The 20,418-nt window shown below is 34.6% G+C and overlaps 1 protein-coding gene across 5 annotated transcripts in view; it reads left to right on the top strand.

Moving 5' to 3' along the window:
* The window catches only part of Sclt1 (sodium channel and clathrin linker 1), a 161,184-nt gene that overhangs the window by 101,777 nt on the left and 38,989 nt on the right, over nucleotides 1-20,418 (top strand). For 4 of the 5 annotated variants that reach the window (XR_013092145.1, XM_076864458.1, XM_076864457.1 and 1 more), the window contains exons 15-18: nucleotides 2,666-2,740; nucleotides 4,681-4,826; nucleotides 8,136-8,328; nucleotides 12,122-12,318. Coding sequence is in view for 4 of the 5 variants with exons in the window: in XM_076864458.1 (XP_076720573.1) it covers nucleotides 2,666-2,740; nucleotides 4,681-4,826; nucleotides 8,136-8,328; nucleotides 12,122-12,318 (611 nt within the window). In the remaining variant the exon portion in view is untranslated. The remainder of the gene's footprint in view (nucleotides 1-2,665; nucleotides 2,741-4,680; nucleotides 4,827-8,135; nucleotides 8,329-12,121; nucleotides 12,319-20,418) is intronic. The other variant, XM_076864459.1, reaches the window with a different exon arrangement.

A 20,418-nucleotide genomic window follows, 5' to 3' on the forward strand; every position in this document is an offset into this window, starting at 1 on the left:
TAATCTGATGTCATGTTGATTCTGTGTATAAAAAAAACTGTACTGCCATGAGCTTTGTAATGTTTTGAACAACCAATAAAAAAAAATATTTAAAAAAAAAACTGTACTGTTTAAAGTGTTTGAACATTAAATATGTTATAAAATATGTTTAAATGAAGACATTTTCATTTACTTTTAAAAAGTATATATTCCCAGAAAAATCTAGGCTGTAGTCTCAGGCGTAACAACCCTGTTTTCTGTTATTAAAAAGCAGTTGTATGGGACTGGGGTTGTGGCTCAGTGGTAGAGTGCTCGCCTACCAAGCGTGAGGCACTGGGTTTGATCTTAAGCACCACATAAAAATAAAATAAAGATATTGTGTCCATCTATAACTAAAAAATAAATTATTTTTTTAAAAAAAAAGCAATTGTATGTAACTATCTTTACCAAAACAGTTAAGTCTGAGAGTAAGTTTAACATATTTTGACTAACCCAAAATTAAGTTATGCTTACAGGAAGAAAAAAACTTACATATTTAGGTTTGCATGCACCTTTTTAAAATAGGTTAAGAAAAAGCTAAAGGCAGTGCACTCTAAGCTACTGTTCTCTTTAGAGAACCAATACCCACCCCACAGCCTTTAGCTTCTACTGCAAGGCAGAGTTTCTTTTAAGAACACTCAAGATTTTAATTCTGCCATGAATCTCTTGCAAATGAGGAAGAAGATCAGTTATAAATGCACACATATATAGGAGTGAAATGAAGCATTCATTATAATCTTTTCTTAGATCTTGAATTTTTTTTTGAAAACCTATTTTTTAGTTTCTAAGTACACAGAAATTTAGACTGTCTTTTTATTGTTGATTTCTAATTTGGTTGCACAAGGGACACAGATCAAGGTGTATATGATATTTGTCTTAAAATTTGCTGAGGCTTCCTTTATGCTGGGATATGATTTCAGAAATACTCCATGAGTGCTTGAAAAATAGCTGTTTTCATTTTGTCTTGTTTTCTCCAAATATAGGTTTATCAGGGGTGATTAGCTAATAACTCTAAAAACCTTTTAATAATTAATTTTTAATGTTTGTGTTAGCATTGTAGTGTTTTTAATAGAATTAATATGAAAATTTTCTATAAAGGCTTCAACTATTTTGTCTCATTTTACCTTTGTTACACTGGGTTAATCAAATATTCACCTGTCAATATGATATGGTGAATTTCATGGACATGTATATGTAACATACCTATAACATGCTGGTCTTTCTACCCACATGCCAGGCCCAAAAGTTTAATCTGACTTTGTCATTAACATACATATTGAAAGTCACATGGGAAAAGTTATAAAATAGAGGAAATATCATATTCAGCATCACAAAACTAACTTTTTAAAAAATATTTATTCTTAAGTTTTAGGTGGACACAATATCTTTTTTAAAAAAGAGAGAGAAGAGAGAGAGAGAAATTTTTAATATTTATTTTTCAGTTTTCGTTGGGCACAACATCTTTACTTTATTTTTATGTGGTGCTGAGGATCGAACCCAGCCCCTTGCGCATACTAGGCAAGCACTCTACCACGGAGCCACAACCCCAGCCCCTACCTTTTTCTAACATTTATTTTTTTTAGTTGTAGTTGGACACAATACCTTTACTTTATTTATTTTTATGTGGTGCTAAGGATCGAACCCAGGGCTTTGCATGTGCTAGGCAAACAGTCTACCGCTGAACCACAACCCCAGTCCCCAAAACTACCTTTTAATAGACGAACAACTTCCAGTATACAAGAGCATAAATGAAATATTAAAGGTGCAGTTGGTCTACACTGAATATACTATCTTAATAAAAATACTAAACTTAAATTTTTCATCTGATTTGTAACATCAGGTAAAGGTCTTCATTATAACCAAAGTGATTAATTTGGGGGTCACATTTAAAATAATTAAAGATAATTAAATATCTTTAGCAGAATACTATCAGAAAAGCAGACTCCTCTGAAGCATGATTCACAATAATAAAAAGCTATTTATATTCATCTTCCAAAACACATTAACGTATAAAATAAATAATTGTGAAGAAAACCAGGAATTAGAATAATTTTTGTTTTATTAGCAAAATATGAAATTTTATTGATTAATTGATATGCTTTCTAAGTTTACTGATTAAAATCTTTTGAGCATAAAATTTTTGAGCAAAAGTGTTTCATGTTCCTGCTAATAAAACATATTTAGTATTCCCATGGTTGTTTGTAAGTTTTGCAAAGAGAAATTAACTGTTTTAGAATTTGCTCACCTGCCACCTTTTGAGCCTGAGGATATCCCCCAGGATATTATACTACTATCTAGCTCAATGTTCCCTTTCCAAAATGTTTATTAAGAGTACATAAAAGCATCTGTACCGTGAGAAAGGGACCCTGATTATTTTTTCCTCCCCATCACCCAACCTACGTCCCACCTAGTCGGTTGAAGTAGAATTCTTTGGCAGTCTATAACTAGAAGTCACTTCTGAAATCCTAGGATAAGTAGCTCTTGAAAATTAAGTTTTGGTTTGTTTCTAGTCACTATGACCTTACTTTGTTGTTAACGTAAGTATGATATTTCTGTTATGAGCAAGTCATTTTACTTTTTCATTTCCCCCTATTTTCCTTAAGGTTTCACCAAATATATTTATTTACACTATAACTTGAATTTATAGGAGTGTGATGAAAAACAAAGCCAAATTGAACGAGCCATTAGGGAAAAAAAAGCTGTGGAAGAAGAACTAGAAAAGGTAAAAAGAAAAAGGAAATATACCTACCTAAAACACAACTACAAATATCCAACAATTCTGTCTGCTTTCATCACATTATCTACTAGCAACCCTTGTATTTATAAGTTTTCTCCTGGTGAGTGTTTTTATTTTCTTGGAATATACTCAGAGTCTTCATTTAAATTCTGGTATTGCCTGCATACATTTCTTTCCAAGAACAATCATATTCTTTGACCATAAAACTCCTTGCTTAACTGTATCCCAATAGGAAGTTTCATTTTTTAATTTTATGTCAGCTCTCTCTGGGGTTAGACCATCTACAAAAATAACAAAATAATTAACTAGAAAATTGTAACATTGCTATGATTTTTGCCTTTAAAATTATAATAATCAGGAAAAATATTGACCTCAATTAATATTTGAGAAAAACTTTAAAATTTCTTTCTTTCTTACACTTTTTTTTTTTTTTTTTTGTACTGAGGATTGAACCCAGGGGTGCTCAACCACTGAGCCACATCCCCAGCCCTTTTTTTATTTTTTGTTTAAAGACAGGGTCTCACTGAGTTGCAAAGTTTCTCACCAAGTTGCAGAGGCTGACTTTGAGCTCGCAATCCTCCTGCCTCAGCCTCCCGAGTCACTAGGATTACAGGCATGTGCCATAGAGCTTAGCTCTTTACACTTTTTTATTAGCAACAAATATCATATTTTTTAAAGTGCCTTGGGAAAAGAAAAAGACCAAATTTGAACATACAATATTTTAGATGCTGTATTAGGAACTGTCCTAGAGTAGTAAATAATTTGTCCAATATTAAGAAATAGTAAATGATAGTAAGCATTTGACTTTCAAAGATGAGCTACATAGACAAAAAATCATGTGATATATCCTTGTTCTCAAAAATCATGACACCAGATAGTAAAATAATAATTTATAAAGCAGAACTTGGTATACAGCCTGATTTTCAAGAAAAGAAATGTATACGTGTGTTCAAAGTGAGACCTTCCTGGTTACCACGCTCCTGGAAGGTAGATCTTGTGAGCCTCCATCTGTCAGGTTGGGTCCTCTTTAGCTTGCCACCTGTTACTGTACATTGGGGTTTGAGAAATTCTTGAACACTATTTGGGTTGGATCAAGGAATAGGCTCCACTGGGGAAATGGAGCACCTTCAAGGCTGAAGGCAGCAGGCAGAGCAAAGGCACACTGCTCTCTCCCTGTCCCTCAGACCAAACTGCCTGGTCACAGTCCTGCTGAGTCTGAAGTGTAGTTGTGCTAGCAACACCTTGCAGACATGCTGGTACTCTGCCTTTTCATAGTGCAGGTGTGACAGCAGTCTAGTCAGTGGAGAAAACACAGGTTGCGTGACCAGGTGGTCTGGATCTGGGGGGTATAGCTGGGTGGGACTAATCAAAATGGAGAATACTACCATCTGAAGACCTTGCTTCCCTTGGGGTGTGTCAGCCCCTGTGCTATAAGTGCAAGGCCAGAGTCTCATGAGAAGCTAAGCTGGGGTTCAGCCACTGCTGGGGAAGGGGAACTCCCATAGCTACATCACTGTCCAGATAAGCCAGAGGGAGATTGTGGAGCCAGATAGTTCTACTCATTGCAGTATTTGAATTTTGGAGAATTGTCTCAAAGGTTGCTTATCAAAGAATTGCCAATGGTTATCTCTGAGTTGACATTTATAGTATGTTTTGTTTTGTTTTTAGCTTTGGCTGCTTTACATTTCATCTTATTAGCATGAGTAATTTTTTAAAAATAAGTGATTATATCTCAGTTTTCAGCATTTTATTTTGTAAATGTGAAGCAATTAGAATTAATCTTTGATGTGTTTTAATACATTATAGTGGAAACATGAATACATGATTGTGACTTTTTGTCATCATTGATTTCAGTATCTAAACTGTATAATTTATTAAGAGGGTTTCCTTCTGTAAGGAAGTACACATATAAGCCTCTTCTGCAGATTTACCGTGAAGGCAGAGGGAATGAAAGTGACTACAGAAAACTGGAAGAAATGCACCAAAGATATCTGATTGCAGAGAGCTCAAAAGACGATCTTCAGCTAAGACTTAAGAGAGCAGAAAGTAGAATAAAACAACTTGAAATTAAGTAAGTTTTCTTTTGGGTTTTCTGTGATGACATCTTCAGAATTCCCATGATTTTTGAGATTCCTGGGTGTGTGTGTGTGTGAGAGAGAGAGAGAAGACTCATACATCTTGTGTTGAAAGGACCAAATACAGTTTTTTTCAAGACTATTTCCAAAAACCAGTTTCTTCAGAAGGAAAACAGTGGCATACCATTTTATTTTTTTTCATACTATGTAGTTATTGTAATTGTTTGTAATTATCTTTAGTATGTTTCTTGTGATATTGCATATTATTTAATGAACCATCATGTTTATTACATTATCTATAAAAGTGATAAACCTATAAAATGCCATATCCCTTCTGAATCTACCTTTTTTCACCAGAATGTTACTTAAGTATAGTAAAGATTTATTTAAATTACCTGAAACTCTAATCTGTCTATATATTCAAAAGATATTTTTAAATGAAGACAATTTTATTTCTTAAAATACATACACTAATACCTGAAGTGTTTTTTCAAAAGGAGATTCTGCATATTTGTTTCATAAACATATTGTGATTTTCAGTAATCTATTCAGATAATTGCTTGTGTGATTACTTCCAAAGGAAGCATGCAGAAGGAGCCAGTATATTCCTAGAAATTCTTGTATGTACTAAGTGAAGGTTTCTCTCAATACCATTTGTTCATAGGTATCCCTCCACTGCACATCCCTTCAGATCCTGCATTTGTTTTAATTCACAGTGTCTCTCTATTTATGTGTTTTTCTGTGTAGAGTAAAAAGAGAAGTCACTGAAGTCTTCTTCAGGTTCCTTGTGTTCACATTTTTCTGCAGGGTGAATTCATACGTGTTTTCCACAGGACACAGTCACAGAAAACTACTTCCTCATTTCTTTCATTCATAATGTTTGTGTGAATTTTCATACGTTCCTCAACTATCCAGGGAAAACTGAAGGCTATCCTACTTTTTTTACATTTGTGAGGTTTCTTTTTTAGTTGTATGTTCACATTTTTCTTCAGGAACGAAAAGAAAGTAAATATTTTTCCACATTTCATACATTTGTAAGATTTTATTCCACTGTAAATTCCTCATGAATTTTTGAGATATAAGGAAAAATCTAAGACTTTTCCACATTGTTCACATTAATGTAGTTTCTCTTGGGGCTTTTATTTACTTCCTAAGGAAGATTAACAATTTAAGGTTATTTCACTTCTTAACAGAGTTTTACTCCAGCATGGGTTCCCACTTCTTTCCTAAAGGTTGAGTAACAACTAAGGATGGTCCATATTTCCTACTCACAAGGCTATCTGTGTGTGTGTGTGTGTGTGTGTATTGTTTGTGTGTATGTGTGTGTGTATTGTTTGTGTATATGTGTGTGTGTATTGTTTGTGTATATGTGTGTGTGTGTGTACACACACACACACACATTCATATCCTTTTTTGTATGTATATATAGACATATATTGCTTCCCTCTACCGTGAGTTCATTCATGTTTGCTAAGGTGTGTAAGATATATAGTCTTTCCTATGTTCTTGACTTGCATGGGAATTTTTTCTAATGTAAACATGAGACAATGGAAAATTTTAAAGACTTCCCCACATTTGTTACATCATATGCTTTTTTTCCCCTGATGTGAGTTCTTACATATTCAGTGAAAGATTAGTACTATCTAAAGGCTTTTCTATTTTCCTTACTTCCATATGAGTTCTCTCCACTATAAAATCTTATAGGTTACATAAGGTGTAAGATGTTTTGAAGTCTTTCCCACAACCCTCAATTGTAGAAGTCTCTCCCAGTATGCATTTGAATATATTGAATAAGGTGTGAAGATTAGATAAAATGCTTTCCCATGTTCCTTACATGCAAAAAGCTTCTCTCCATTTATAGACTTCTTGAGTTCTTTTGCTTCATTAAGGAAATGGGAGTTGCTAAAGACTTCCAAACACCCTGTACAAGTAGTATACTTCTTTCTGGGATTAATTGTTTCATGTTTGTTAGGACATGAGAAAGTAGCAAAGACTACCCCACATTCCCTATACACATAGGACTTTTCTCCAATGTAAATTTTTACATGCGCTTGGAGGTGCACTAGATAAAGGTTTTCTTACAGTCACTTCGTTCAAAGGTTTTCTCTTAATTGTGAATTTTCCTGTCCACTTCTGGTTTCAGGAATGCTAGGACTGCTTTTTCTTAGTCTTCATTTGTCTCCAGGTTTCCCTTCAATTTTTTTCACCAAATAATTTGATTAAAAAACAGTTCTTTGTACTGTAAAGTTTCCTCTACTCAAGACATATATGTGCTGTCGTTCACTTGGTTTTTCTGTTCCATTGTGGACTTTTTGACTTTTGACAGAGGGCACAGAAACGTGTGGTTGTTTCTGATCTTAGCATTTTTCTAATATTAGCATTCTTTTATTATCATTGCTTGAATACCTCCTTTCATTAGCAACTCTGTCAACCAGCCTTTAAACAGAAGAAAAAGAGCAGCATGTTTAGTGGAATCAAGGATTTAATATAGAAATCAGAGCATACAAGAATGTGGGAGGAACTGGGGAAGCAAAGATACAGCAGGGAGGCAGTAAAGGTCAGAAAATAACTAACCGTGTCTGCCTCAAGCCATTACAATATAAATGTAGAAGTGATATTGATAGGTGTTTACTCTGATACCTGTTGACCAGGAATGTTCGGAGTGGTGATTGTCTGGGATGGAAAAGATGAAAATTTTAGAAAATAGGAATAAAAATTAGAAGTGTATTTATTGAAGTACATGTTGAATCATACATGTTGAAAGTTTATCTCACCTAATAATCCATGACTGAGAAAGTTCAAGAAACACAACCTGATACCTGTGGTAAAACAAGTTTACACAACTAGAATTTGTAAAACCATTTCTAAGACATGAAACAAGAAAATATGAAAATAGATTTTATCATAATCTCATAGTGTAGTCAACTGTTATGTTTTCCCGTGGAGTTTACTGATGAAGCAAAGTTTTGATTATGATTATGTTATTATTGTCTTCAGTTTGTTCCTTGAAAAGTCTTTATACAATAATTCTCAGTGTTAGTAAAAAGTTGACATAAGTTTCACATTGATTTTCCAGATGAGTGGTAACAGTTGTTTGTCTGTTCTTAGTTAAGATTATTAAATATATTTGCCTTCATTGTTAAATGTATTACATAGCATTTTGAAACTACATAAATATAAAGTAAAAAAAAATGGCTCTGAATAAAGGAAACAGAAGTCTGTACTAGAAAAGATGGGTAGACATTTTGATTTCTGCTATTGGTCATTAAGAGTTAAGAGTTCTTTTTGCCTTTTTTAAAAATCAGCTCCTCGGAAGAGATATCACGTTCCCATGAAATGATTCAGAAACTTCAAAATATATTGGAGTCTGAGAGGGAGAATTGTGGCTTCGTCAGTGAACAAAGGCTGAAACTTCAGCAAGAAAATGAAGAGTTACTGAAGGAGACTGAGAATTTAAGAAAGATTGCTCTAGAGGCTGAAAAAAAAGCCAAATTAAAGGTATTTTAGAGACTACTTAGAATTAAATGTGTTCTTGGGGAAATTAAAGTATAGAGAATATTGAGAAAAACCAAGTAAAACATCATTTTTAAGCCCCCCCCACACTTTTTTTTTACTTCTGATCAGATAGCGCTAAATCATAATTCAGAGTGTCAACCAGTCATTGCAGTATTATAGAACTTGGCAAGCACACTTGAGAATGATTGCCTTCGCTATCTACACACACACACAATTCTTTTCCAACCGTGAAATACACTGATATTCTTGCCAAAGCAATTTAAGCAACACTAGCAAAACTATAGATTAGATAACTTTACAGAATGCCCTCCTTCCTTCACCCTCTCTTATAGCCTCTCAAGAATTGAACTTTTCTAAAACTAACTGTAAGAGGATGTTATATCAGTGTGCTCTGAGAAAACCACTCAGTGAGTCCCAAAACTCCACGACAGGAAGAAGGCAAGGAGCAAAAGTCTCATCTTGAAAAAATAAAATAAAAACAACAACAACAAAAAGCCTTTCTTTTGTTTTTTCTCCCCTTTACTTTCTGCTGACACACTTTGGTAACAGGAGCATGATAACCTGGCTAAAGGGAGTTTCCAGAAACAAAGTCAGAATTCACTGACCTTTCTCCATTCCACAAGCTCTTGCAAAAAGTGGCACTGACTCTTTATTATAAAGCTCTACCTCTTACAGTTTTATAGTAAGGATATAACGTGATAAATTAGTGTTTTTCTTTGTTGTTGCTGGAAGAACCCATAAGAAGTCATGTTCCAGCCTAATTAGTATCAACATATATTTAATGCCTCCTATTGTAAATATTAAGAACACCAGATATTTATAACAACATGGACTATGAAAAGACGGTCTTATATATCATACAAAGAAATTTGTACCTTATGCTTTAGGCTGTGGGAAGTCTTTGAAAATCAAGGAGAGGAACCATACTAGAGATGAAACTACAGAAATTAAGATAGTGTTATTGACATCAGAATAAAGTTTGAAAAAAATCAAACTGATCAATGGCATAAAATAGGGTACAAAACCAAACTCAGATTTAATAATCACCAGGTTTAAAACATAAAACCATGGAATTCTAGGAGAAAATCTTCATTCCTTTTGTAGGAAGATATTTCTGAAATAGAACACAAATAGCACTAATTGTAATGAAATGACAAATTAATTGTATTTCATAATTTATTAAGATTTTTTAATCATCAAAGATACCATTAAGAGAGTGAAAGTGGAAAATAGTCCTTCAAATGCATACAAAACAAACAAATAACTTACATTGCTTCATTGTAAGGGAAAGAAAGATAAATATTAGCAGAGGAAAGTGAGTAGGAATATAGAAAACACAAAGGTGACTATGAGCTTAATAGATGTGGTTATAGAAGCTGGATGATGGACGTACAGGAAATCACTGTAATCCACTTTATGTGTGCTGAAAGTTCCCATACTAAACATTTACCATAATTCAAAAAAATAAAAGGTCACCATACTTTGATGGAACCAAAACAGGTAGCTATAATTCTATTTATGGAGGAGGAGGGCTCTCAGCTCCTTTGCAGCTGATTATTTCTTTGACAACATAGAAGTCTAATGCTACTCTTTGCTTCTTTGTTTCCCTTTGGAAGAGAGTATGGTATTTAGTGGATACACTGAAAGGAACTGTCGGGGTAAAGAAAGGGAGATATTGGGAGGTCAGTTGGATGAAAACCTTAACAATTTATTATGGCATTTTCATTTGATTTTAGAGCCACTGCATTCCTTTCAGCTCCAACTCTCCCCTTTTCCAGTTCTTTCCAACCCAATTTAATAAAAAATAAAATTTTTGCCGAAAGAGATTCAGTTGTGGCCATTGGCCTTTCAACATCACGCAGACCTCCCACTTGAGCAGTTGGAATTGCTCTGATTAAAGGCTCTGGGGTTTGTTTTAAGACTGAACTTTGACACCAAAAAGTCATCTTTCATTTAATTTGCAAATGTTTTTTGACAACCTATGTTCCAGGTGCCAAAGATACAATGGTAAACAAAGCAAATATGGTACCCATCCTTAAGCTTATAATCTGCATGGAGATGGACACACTTTAAACATAAAATTACAAATTACCAGCCCCTCTTTCTTTCCCAGCGTAGAGCCCTGTGTTTTCCTTATAACAAAGGTAGGAGGAAGGGAATGATTATTCCAGGCAAAGGGAACAAGATGTGAGAAAGACCCAGAGTGAGAACACATTGTGGTAGAGGCAGGGGGAAGGGAATAGTGGCAACACACAAGCTTGGAAATGTAGGCAGAGGCCAGGTTATCAGACGGACCTTAGAGCAAGGCTTATGGCACTATAGAACTTCCAAGGGACAAGAGGAAGTTGGCTAAGCAGGTGAAGTCCTAAAGCTGCATGTAGATGCATAAATCAGTTTTTAATACGTGTGGTAGGCAGACACTGGCAGAAACTGGGAGGTTTTTTTTCCAAGTAAGATGTTAGAATCATAGGGAACCAAAAGAAGTGGAGATTAAGGCAGAGAAGGAAAGAAAAGTGTGTTCAAATCTAAATTTGCAGAATCCAGTCATTTAGAAGTTATTAAGACAGCAGTAGGTGTCGAGGAACCTCAGGAATACTGCGTGGCAGGAACAGGACGCCAGTTGATAAGTGCAAGGTGGTTTTCCAGTGTCCAAACTAATATAATCTTAAATTCTACTTGTGTACTACCTGAGAAAGCATATTTAAGAGTTACAGAAAGTATGTCACATTTATCAGAGGTGCTAAAGATAGGAAGTTTGAAGCTTTCCCACATGAGCCATGGGTATTTTTGTTGTTTGGTTTTTCTTTGTTGTTTTTGAATTGGTAAAGTTGAGTTGTTCATTGTATCTTCAGTTTGAAAATGGTTATATTAAATGAATTACTAGAAGCCAAGCCATCTGTGGCCACTTTTAATACATTACCTTAAAATATCACAACACAGGTTTCTTTGCCCTATTTCTTCAGGTAGCAAGATAAAGATGGCCTGAGACTCCACCAAAGGAGTCGGGTCACCTCCCAGCTTTCCCCCACCTGGGTCTTTCTTTTGAACCACAGAATATAAGAACTATCCCAGTAACCACTTTCTCAGCTGCCTCAAGGACAGGACACGTAGTTGCATTGTAGGTGCATATGAGAAAAGGCAGTTCATCCTATACGATGCCTTGAAGCCATTGGAACTTACCTCTCTCTGAACCTCTTGAAGAAGCTTCCAGGGTATCCAAAGGGCACTTACTTGTATTTTCATTCTGTGTTAGGATGTTTTTACTATAATAACATAAATTTATAGAATATAATTAAGGGGCTGGGTTGTGGTTCAGTGGTCGAGCACTTGCCTACCATATGTGAAGCAATGGGTTCGATTCTGAGCACTGCATATAAATAAGTGAATCAAATAAAGATCCAACAATGTCTAAAAAATTAAATATATATATATTTAAGACATTTTCACATGAGATTCTGAAGACCATTATTTATGTATTTTTTAAAAAATACATTATTTATACTACAACTGAAATGGTAAAGGAATTCCAGTATATACTTTTCTTCTACTTTACAAAGCTCTTTGAAAGACAATATTAAAATCAATATATAAATCCAGAATTGTTTCATTAAAAACCTAGCTCTCAGTTACTAAAAGCATGAACATTTTCTATGAATTCTGGCATCAAAAGTAAGAGTAAGTTAAAGAAAATGGTTTTAGGATACATAATATACTTTTTTCCTACTGACATTTTTAGTATTTGAAGAAAAGTTACTGTGTTCACTTTATTCCTTAGATCAGTACAATGGAACATGAGTTGTTAATAAAGGAACATGGTTTTGAAGTTCAGTTGAGAGAAATGGAAGACAGTAATCGAAATTCCACTATTGAACTGAGACATCTCTTAGCTACTCAACAGAAGGCAGCTGATCGGTGGAAAGAAGAAACAAAAAAACTCACTGAAAGTGCAGAAATTAGAATCAGCAATCTAAAGTAAGTTCTCTATTAATAATTGTTTGACACATTTTACAGAAGAAATTATTTAAAACTATAGTTTAATGTTCTTGACATAATCTTTGTGTAAAAATGTATAATTCTGGACCTTGTACTCATTTCTTAATCAGCCAATTACGTATTGAACTACTAAAAATATTAAGCATTATAAATTAAAATAGTTATATTTTTGTAAATTTCATGTATATTTTACAAAATACAATGATTTTGGTTGGTCATGGTAGTTTAGGATCTTACTGCTATTTGTGTATAGGTGTGTAGCATTTATGATATTCAGTAGTTGCAATAGAATCCATTTGACCTACAAAGCCTAAAATGCTTGCTCTCTTGCCCTTTAAGAAAAATTTTCCAGCCCCTTTTCAGAAAGAACTTGAGATTTCTGTGCTGAAAGAACTGGGAAGCTCAAGAACTTTGAATGGGAATGCAATTGGAAGGCTTTGATTGAAGTGATGTGATCTGGCATAATTATATTCAACAGATGAATTTACTATATGAAGAATCAACTTCAGTTAACCTGAAATTGCTCTGAAAAGAAAGTACATTTTAAGAAAACAAAGAATGTAAAGGGACCAGGGTAGAAGAAGGGAGAATGAGACCCACACTGTAATAGTCCAAGTATAAAATGGTGGCAATTAGAACTAGGCTTTAAAGAGCTGGAGATTTAAAAAAAAAAAAAAAAAAAAGTTTACTCTGGGCCATGATAAGTAAGAGCTGCTGAGAAGACTAGTCAGTTGTATTTAACTTTAGTATTCAGAAAAGAGATTGCAACAGGAGCTATAAATGTGTGGGAATCATGTATATATACATGATTTCTAAAGTCATGGAATGAGAACATGTTGGAAAAAAGTAATAGGTAGAGAAATGAAGTTGTTGAGGACTAGTTTCCAAAACTTAAACTTTAGGGACATGAATGTTCCACTGAAAGAGACTGAAAAAAAAAAAAAAAAAAAAAGGTATCCAGAGATATAAGAGTCAAAACAAAATAGAAAAGAAAAGAAAGAAACTAACTCTGCAAAGTCTTTTCAGAAATGGAATAAGCAATAATGGGTTGGCATTTATCAAATATTGTTTTCAAAATCCTAGAAACTAGGAATAGAATTTTCCTAATTTTATAAAGGTACATGTTCTATAGCAAAGTTATCCTTAATGACAAAAAAAATTAATAACATTTCTTTTAAGATTAAGAAAAAGACAAGTTCACTAATAGCACTTCTGTCATCTTTGTCTTAGAAACCAAATCAGTACATGGCAGTAAGAAAAAGAAATGAAGGGGCTGGGGTTGGAGCTTAGTGATACAGCACTTGCCTGGCACGTATGGGGCACTAGGTTCAATCCTCAGTACCACATAAAAATAAAAGGTATTGTGTTCATCTACAACTAAAAAATATTTTTAAAAAAGACAAAGAAATGAAAAGTTGACAAGGGCAAAAAGAAATCAGGCATCCTTAGCATATAATAGAGTTGTATATATAGAAATTACAAAATAATTGGTCGACAAATTATTAGGTGAATATACAAACCCCAAAGATCTCTGTAGATCAGACTCTTCTGATAACTGCTCCAGCTCTACTATTCCTTCTAGTTACCATGCTCCATCATTTTCAATGATGATTCTGGGTAGCTCTTGCCATTAAGAATCTTAGCATTTCCATTGAATTCTGGAAGCCCAATTCCGTGACAGCAGTTCCCACTGTCATTTCTATGCCACCAAGAATAACTGCCACAGAGCTCTGTAGGGATACTGAGTCACAGACTTGGTGAAGGGAATGTCCTCTAGATTCTCCTAAGGGACAGAATTGAAGAATGGATGAGCTGGTTTTACATTTAAAAACCCACTTAATCTTACAGTTTCCCCAAGTCTTTGCTAACTTCTTTTATTCCAAATAGAGACAATGTTGCCTTCACCTTCCCCTTACCCTGAATATTTCTCTCAACACTATCTGAACACATTCGAGGATTGCTACATATTCAAGGCAGAGATGGTGCTAAACATCCTACAGTGCATAGGACAGCCTCCTGCAACAAAGACTTTTGCCACCCCAAATGTCAGACATACCAAGAGGAGGGATTCTGTTCTGCAATATAATAAAGGAAATTCTGATGTTTTAGCATCATCTACCTTTGAGTTCAGATTTCATTCAACCAACTAAACTAACCAGTACACTGAAGCTAACACATTAAATCTAGAAAATTGATATTCATTGTGAGCCCAAATTGTTATGGACTAATCAAAATTTTATTTCTTGCACTGTAATTCATCTCTGAGAATCCATTCTCATACCCATTCCCCAGATTTCTGTCTACAAAAAATTGAAAGAATCATGTAATTATTCTGTTAAATTCTGTCTCCTAACAGGTCATGTCTTATCCCTCATTCTCTTATATCAAAGTGGACTCCTGTCTGGTTACAAGTTTAGAAACAATGAGAGTCACCTTTTGTGTGCAAAGCAATTCCCTGACTTTACAAACTTCACAAAAAGCAGACTTACCTTCTCAAACAGGGTGGAAGTGCTGCTGCCTCTGGCAAAGGAGGCATGACAGAATGCAGAAATCCAAAGCCCGAGCTTCACAGGAGCTCTATACAAGCCCCATCCCATTTTCAAAGGAAGGGATACTTTGCAAGCTTGGGAATTTGGTTTTGTATTGTATATAATTCAGCTACCCACATGATTAGACTTTGGGTCTTATTATTGAAAATCTCAGCTTTGTAGGCAGAGATGAAGATTTCTTTTAGGGTAATTAATTCTTTTAGGGTAATTAGTTAAAACTGAGCTCTTTCTTTTCATTCTCAAAGTTCTGCAATGCACTTAGCCTCATCCTACCCCTTATTCACTTAGGTGTTCTATATGTGTGAGCAACTACTAGTTTACCCAGAACCTTATCCTCTGTAGGCACATGATTATAGTGATAATTTAAATAATAGTTTAATAAAGTCCAGTTTATTTTCTACAATTCCAAAATCCAAAATTCTTATGATTATAGTGATAATTTAAATAATAGTTTAATAAAGTCCAGTTTATTTTCTACAATTCCAAAATCCAAAATTCTTATGATTATAGTGATAATTTAAATAATAGTTTAATAAAGTCCAGTTTATTTTCTACAATTCCAAAATCCAAAATTCTTATAAAATGTATTTTTATTATTAATTATCATTGTTAATTTCCTACTGTGCCTAATTTATAAATTATAAATTATACTTACTGCCCTTCTCGGACTATTCCCCGAAGACCTTAAAAGAGCATACTACAAGGATACTGCCACATCAATGTTCATAGCAGCACAATTCACAATAGCTAGACTGTGGAACCAACCCCGATGATCCTCAATAGATGAATGGATACAAAAAATGTGGCATTTATACACAATGGAGTACTATGCAGCACTAAGAAATGACAAAATCATGGAATTTTCAGGGAAATGGATGGCATTAGAGCAGATTATGCTAAGTGAAGCTAGCCAATCCCTACAAAACAAATGCCAAATGTCTTCTTTGATATAATGAGAGCAACTAAGAACAGAGCAGGGAGGAAGAGCAGGAGGAAAAGATTAACATTAAACAGAGTCATGAGGTAGGAGGGAAAGGGAGAGAAAAGGGAAATTGCATGGAAATGGAAGGAGACCCTCATTGTTATACAAAATTACATATAAGAGGTTGTGAGGGGAATGGGAAAAAAATAAGGAGAGAAATGAATTACAGTAGATGGGGTAGAGAGAGAAGATGGGAGGGGAGGGGAGGGGGGATAGTAGAGGATAGGAAAGGTAGCAGAATACAACAGTTACTATTATGGCATTATGTAAAAATGTGGATGTGTAACCGATGTGATTCTGCAATCTTTTTAATGTTTTGAATAACCAATAAAATAAATAAATAAATAAACCGAGAAAGAGTGGTTTAAAGAAAATAAAATAAAATAAAATAAATTAAACTTACTTAGTATATATAGACTTACTATCCTTTATCAAAATGCTTGGGTCCAGAAATGTGTTTCTGATTTTTAATTTTTTTGGATTTTGGAATGTTTACCCAGATTTTACCAGTCAAGCATCCCTAATCTAAAAAATTCAAAACTCTCCAAACTCTGAAACTGTGCATCATATCGGTTTCATGTTCCACCTGTATATTTAGGGATCAGTATTAATCTGAGGTTTTAAGCAGCTACTGGGGATTTTGGAACATACGCTTTATGGATTAAAGAGGAATCTATTTTCTTTTTCCCCTACTTGTCTTTTTAAAATTAATTTTAATTGAAAAATATGTACATATTTATACAACATGTTTTGAAGTTTGTATACATTATGGAATTGCTCAGGCTAGCTAATTTATGTATGCATTATTTCACATGTTTATGATTTTTTATGGTGAGAACACTTAAAATTTATTCTCTTAGGGACTTTCAAAGAAAGTACAGTGCATTGATGCAAACTGTCATCACACTGTTGCAATATAGATCTCTTGAACTTATTTCTCCTATTTAACTGAAATCTGTGTCCTGTGAACAATCTCTCCAACTCCTCACCCCCACCCATTTCCTGATAACTAACACTCTCTTCCCTACTTCTGTGAGTTCAATTTTTTTATATTCCACATATAAGTGAGCTCATGTGTTATTTGTCTTTCTGTGCTTGGCTTATTTCACTTAGCATAATGTCTTCCAGGTTCATTCATCTTGTCACAAGGTAAGATTTCCTTCTATTTTAAGGCTAACAGTGTTTAGTGTGTATATATTCCACTATTTCTTTATCTACTCATCCAGTGATCGACACTGGGTTAATTCCATGTCTTGAGTATTGTGAATAATGTTGCAATGAACATGGGGGTGCAGATGTCTCTTTGATATACTGATTTCATTTCCATTGGTTTTATACCCAGTTGCTGGATCGTCTGGTAGTTCTATTTTTTATATTTTGGGGAACCTCCATACTGTTTTCCATAATGACTGTGCTAATTTGCCTTCTTACTAACAGCAGTACACAGGTGCTTTTCTTCCACATCCTGGCCAGCTCTCATTATCTTTCATCCCCTTGAAAATAGCCGTGCTGCCAGGTGTGAGGTAATATCTCATTTTAAGATAATATCTCACTGATTTGCATTTTCCTCACGATTAGTGATGTTGAGTATTTTTTCATGTACCTGTTAGCCACTTATATGTGTTCTTTTGAGAAATGTCTGTTCAGGTCATTTGTCCATTTTTTAACCAGGTTATTTATTTTCTTGCCATTGAATTGAGTTCCTTGTTTATTTTGAATGTGAACTCCATGTCGAGATACATGGTTTACAATATTTTCCCTCATTTCATGCGTTGTCTCTTGATCCTGTCAATTGAGTCCTTTGGGGGGCAGGTTGAATACCATATTTGTCTTTCTACTTTTTGTTGCCTCTGCTTTGGTTCTTTGTTTAGCTTTCTCTGTAACAAAATACCTGAGAAAATCAACTTAAAATGAGGAAAGGAATATTTGGGCTCTGGTTTCAGAGGTTTCAGTCCGTGGTCACTTGGCCACCTTTCTGTGGGCTTGTGACAGCACAGTATATCATGGCAGAAGCATGTGACATAGGAGACTGTTCATTTCATGGTAGCTGGGAACCAAAGTAGGGGCAGGGGCTGGGATCCCAATGCCCAATGTCCCCCTCAAGGGCACACCTTCAATAACGTAACTTCCAACAACTGTGCCTCAACTCCTAAACATTTCCACTACCTCCCAATAGTGCTGCAAGCTGAAGACCAAACCTTCCAACACACGAGACTTTGGTGGGCACTCTAGGTCCAAACCGTAACATGGTCATAGCCAAACACTCTTAGTCTAGGCCATTGAATGGTGTACAACTTTTCTCCTGTGTTGTCTTTTAGTAGTTTTGAAATTTAAGTCTTTAATCTATTTTTGTTTATTTCTGTATGTGGAGATAAAGGTCAGTTTTATTCTTCTGCATGTATATATGCAGTTTTCCTTGCACCATTTATTGAAGAAATTCTTTCCTTTCCCCATTGGTGCCTTGTTGAAAAGCACCGAACCACAAATGCATGAATGTATTTATGGACTCTGTTTCATTGGAACATGTGGTCTGTTTTTGCATTAGTACAAAAACAGATTACTGTAGCTTTGTAGTATATTTTGAAATCAGATAGTTTGATGATTCCAGCTTTGTTCTTTTTGCTCAAGATTGCCGTTTTAGTCAGCTTTTTTGTTGCTCTGGCTAAAAGACCTGACAAGAACAATTTTTAAGGAGGGAGTTTATTTGGGGGCTCACAGTTCCAGAGGTCTCAGTCCGTAGATAGCCAGCTCCATTCCTTGGGGCTCAAAGTGAAACAGAAAATCATGGCAGAAGAGTGTGGCCGAGGAAAGCGGCTCACATGGTGATCAGGAATCAGAGAGAGACTAAGCTCAGCTCACAACATGTGGAACCCAAAGGCACCTTCTCCAGCCATACCTGATCTGCCTTCAGTTACTGCTCTGTTAATCCCCAAGAGTGTGTTAAGGCTCTCATGACCCAGTCACTTCACCTCTGAGTGTTCTTGTTTGTCTCATACGTGTGAGCTTTTGGGGGACACCTCATACCTAATCCATAACAGTTGCTTTGGCTATTTGGGGGTCTCTTGTGGTTCCATATTAATTTTAAGGTTGTTTCTATTTTTACTCATTCTGTGTTGGTGGTGTCTTTAGTGCTTTCTAAACATAAGATCATTTCATCTATAAACAGGGACAATCTAGCTTCTTCCTTTCCAGCTTGGATATCTTTTATTTCTGTCTCATACCTGTTTGCTCAGACTAGGATTTCTAGTATTATGTTGAATATACGTGGCAAAAAGGGGCATCTTTGCCAGGTTCTTCATCTTAGGGGAAAAGCTTTTAGCTTTTCATAATTGAATATGATGTTTGCTGTGGGTTTGAGACGTGGCTTTTATTGTGTTGAGGTACAGCCGTATTTTCAGTGGAAATAATTTATCTAGAGAAATCAAAGAATAACTTCAAAAATTACAGAGATTTTATAAATTTTTGATAAATCATATAGAGATCTTATATTTAAGTTGCGATCTTAGATTTATACATGTATTTTTAATATATAAGGTTATTTGACTAATAAACAATTTATTTAGTAAATTAAATCTTTACAACTGAAATCTTATTTAAAATGCTCTAAAATAGTTTATACTTTTAAAATAATCTCTAAAGTTAGGTACACTAGAAAGGAAAATGTTTTCATTTTGTTTTCCACTGTAGATAAATCTGTGGGATTCATGAAAACATAAGCTGAGGCAGAGGTCTAGGGTGTGTGGCTCAACAGATTTGTGTTGCCACATTCGACACGTGCAGAAAATCAAAACCAGTGGTGACTCTGAGAACGGAGAGGCCTTGAGTCAACTTAGGGAAGGTAGAGAGCCCACCCATGATATCAACCCACAGAGGCTATGATCATTTTATAAAACTAGATAAAATATTCTATTAGTGAAAATATTCAGAGTAAATTGCAGAACATGGAACTCTGGTAGCTGAAGTTACTTTGTATACTCACCCAATAATTATAGTGCCAACCGATAATATGAACAAGTTGATCCTAGATTGGAAAGGCTTCCATCTTTTGATAAAATTCTTCTAAAAAAACTAAATCAAGACCCAAAATAGACTTTCTTGCTTATGCAAACTCAGTTTTCAATACTGATAAACATTATAGATTTTCAGGAATAAACATAGTGATCACCTTGAAGGTTTACCATAGGAAAAAGCTCATTAGTTAATAAGTTTGGAGGGACATATTCACTGGAACATTAAGACATTGGTGACCAAAATTTAATAGTAAATGACATCCTTGATGGTTTTTGGCTTAAAATTCTGCAATAACAAATGTTTACATAATGAAATATATCTCTATTTGTCAATTTTTAATATGCAACAAATCTTGAAATAAAAGATAGTTAATGCTGAAACCTAAGAAAGAAATATTACAATAGGGAATAATATGGAATTATTCCCACAAAGACTCTTTTGATTTGATCTTTACTGTACAGGACTTTCATTATCAGCTTTATTGCTGAAATTACAATTCTTTTTCTCCTAAATCTCTTACTTTGCCCCATTTGGGGA

This window comes from Callospermophilus lateralis, chromosome 8, assembly GCF_048772815.1.
Source record: "Callospermophilus lateralis isolate mCalLat2 chromosome 8, mCalLat2.hap1, whole genome shotgun sequence".
Classification (NCBI taxonomy): Eukaryota; Metazoa; Chordata; class Mammalia; order Rodentia; family Sciuridae; genus Callospermophilus; species Callospermophilus lateralis.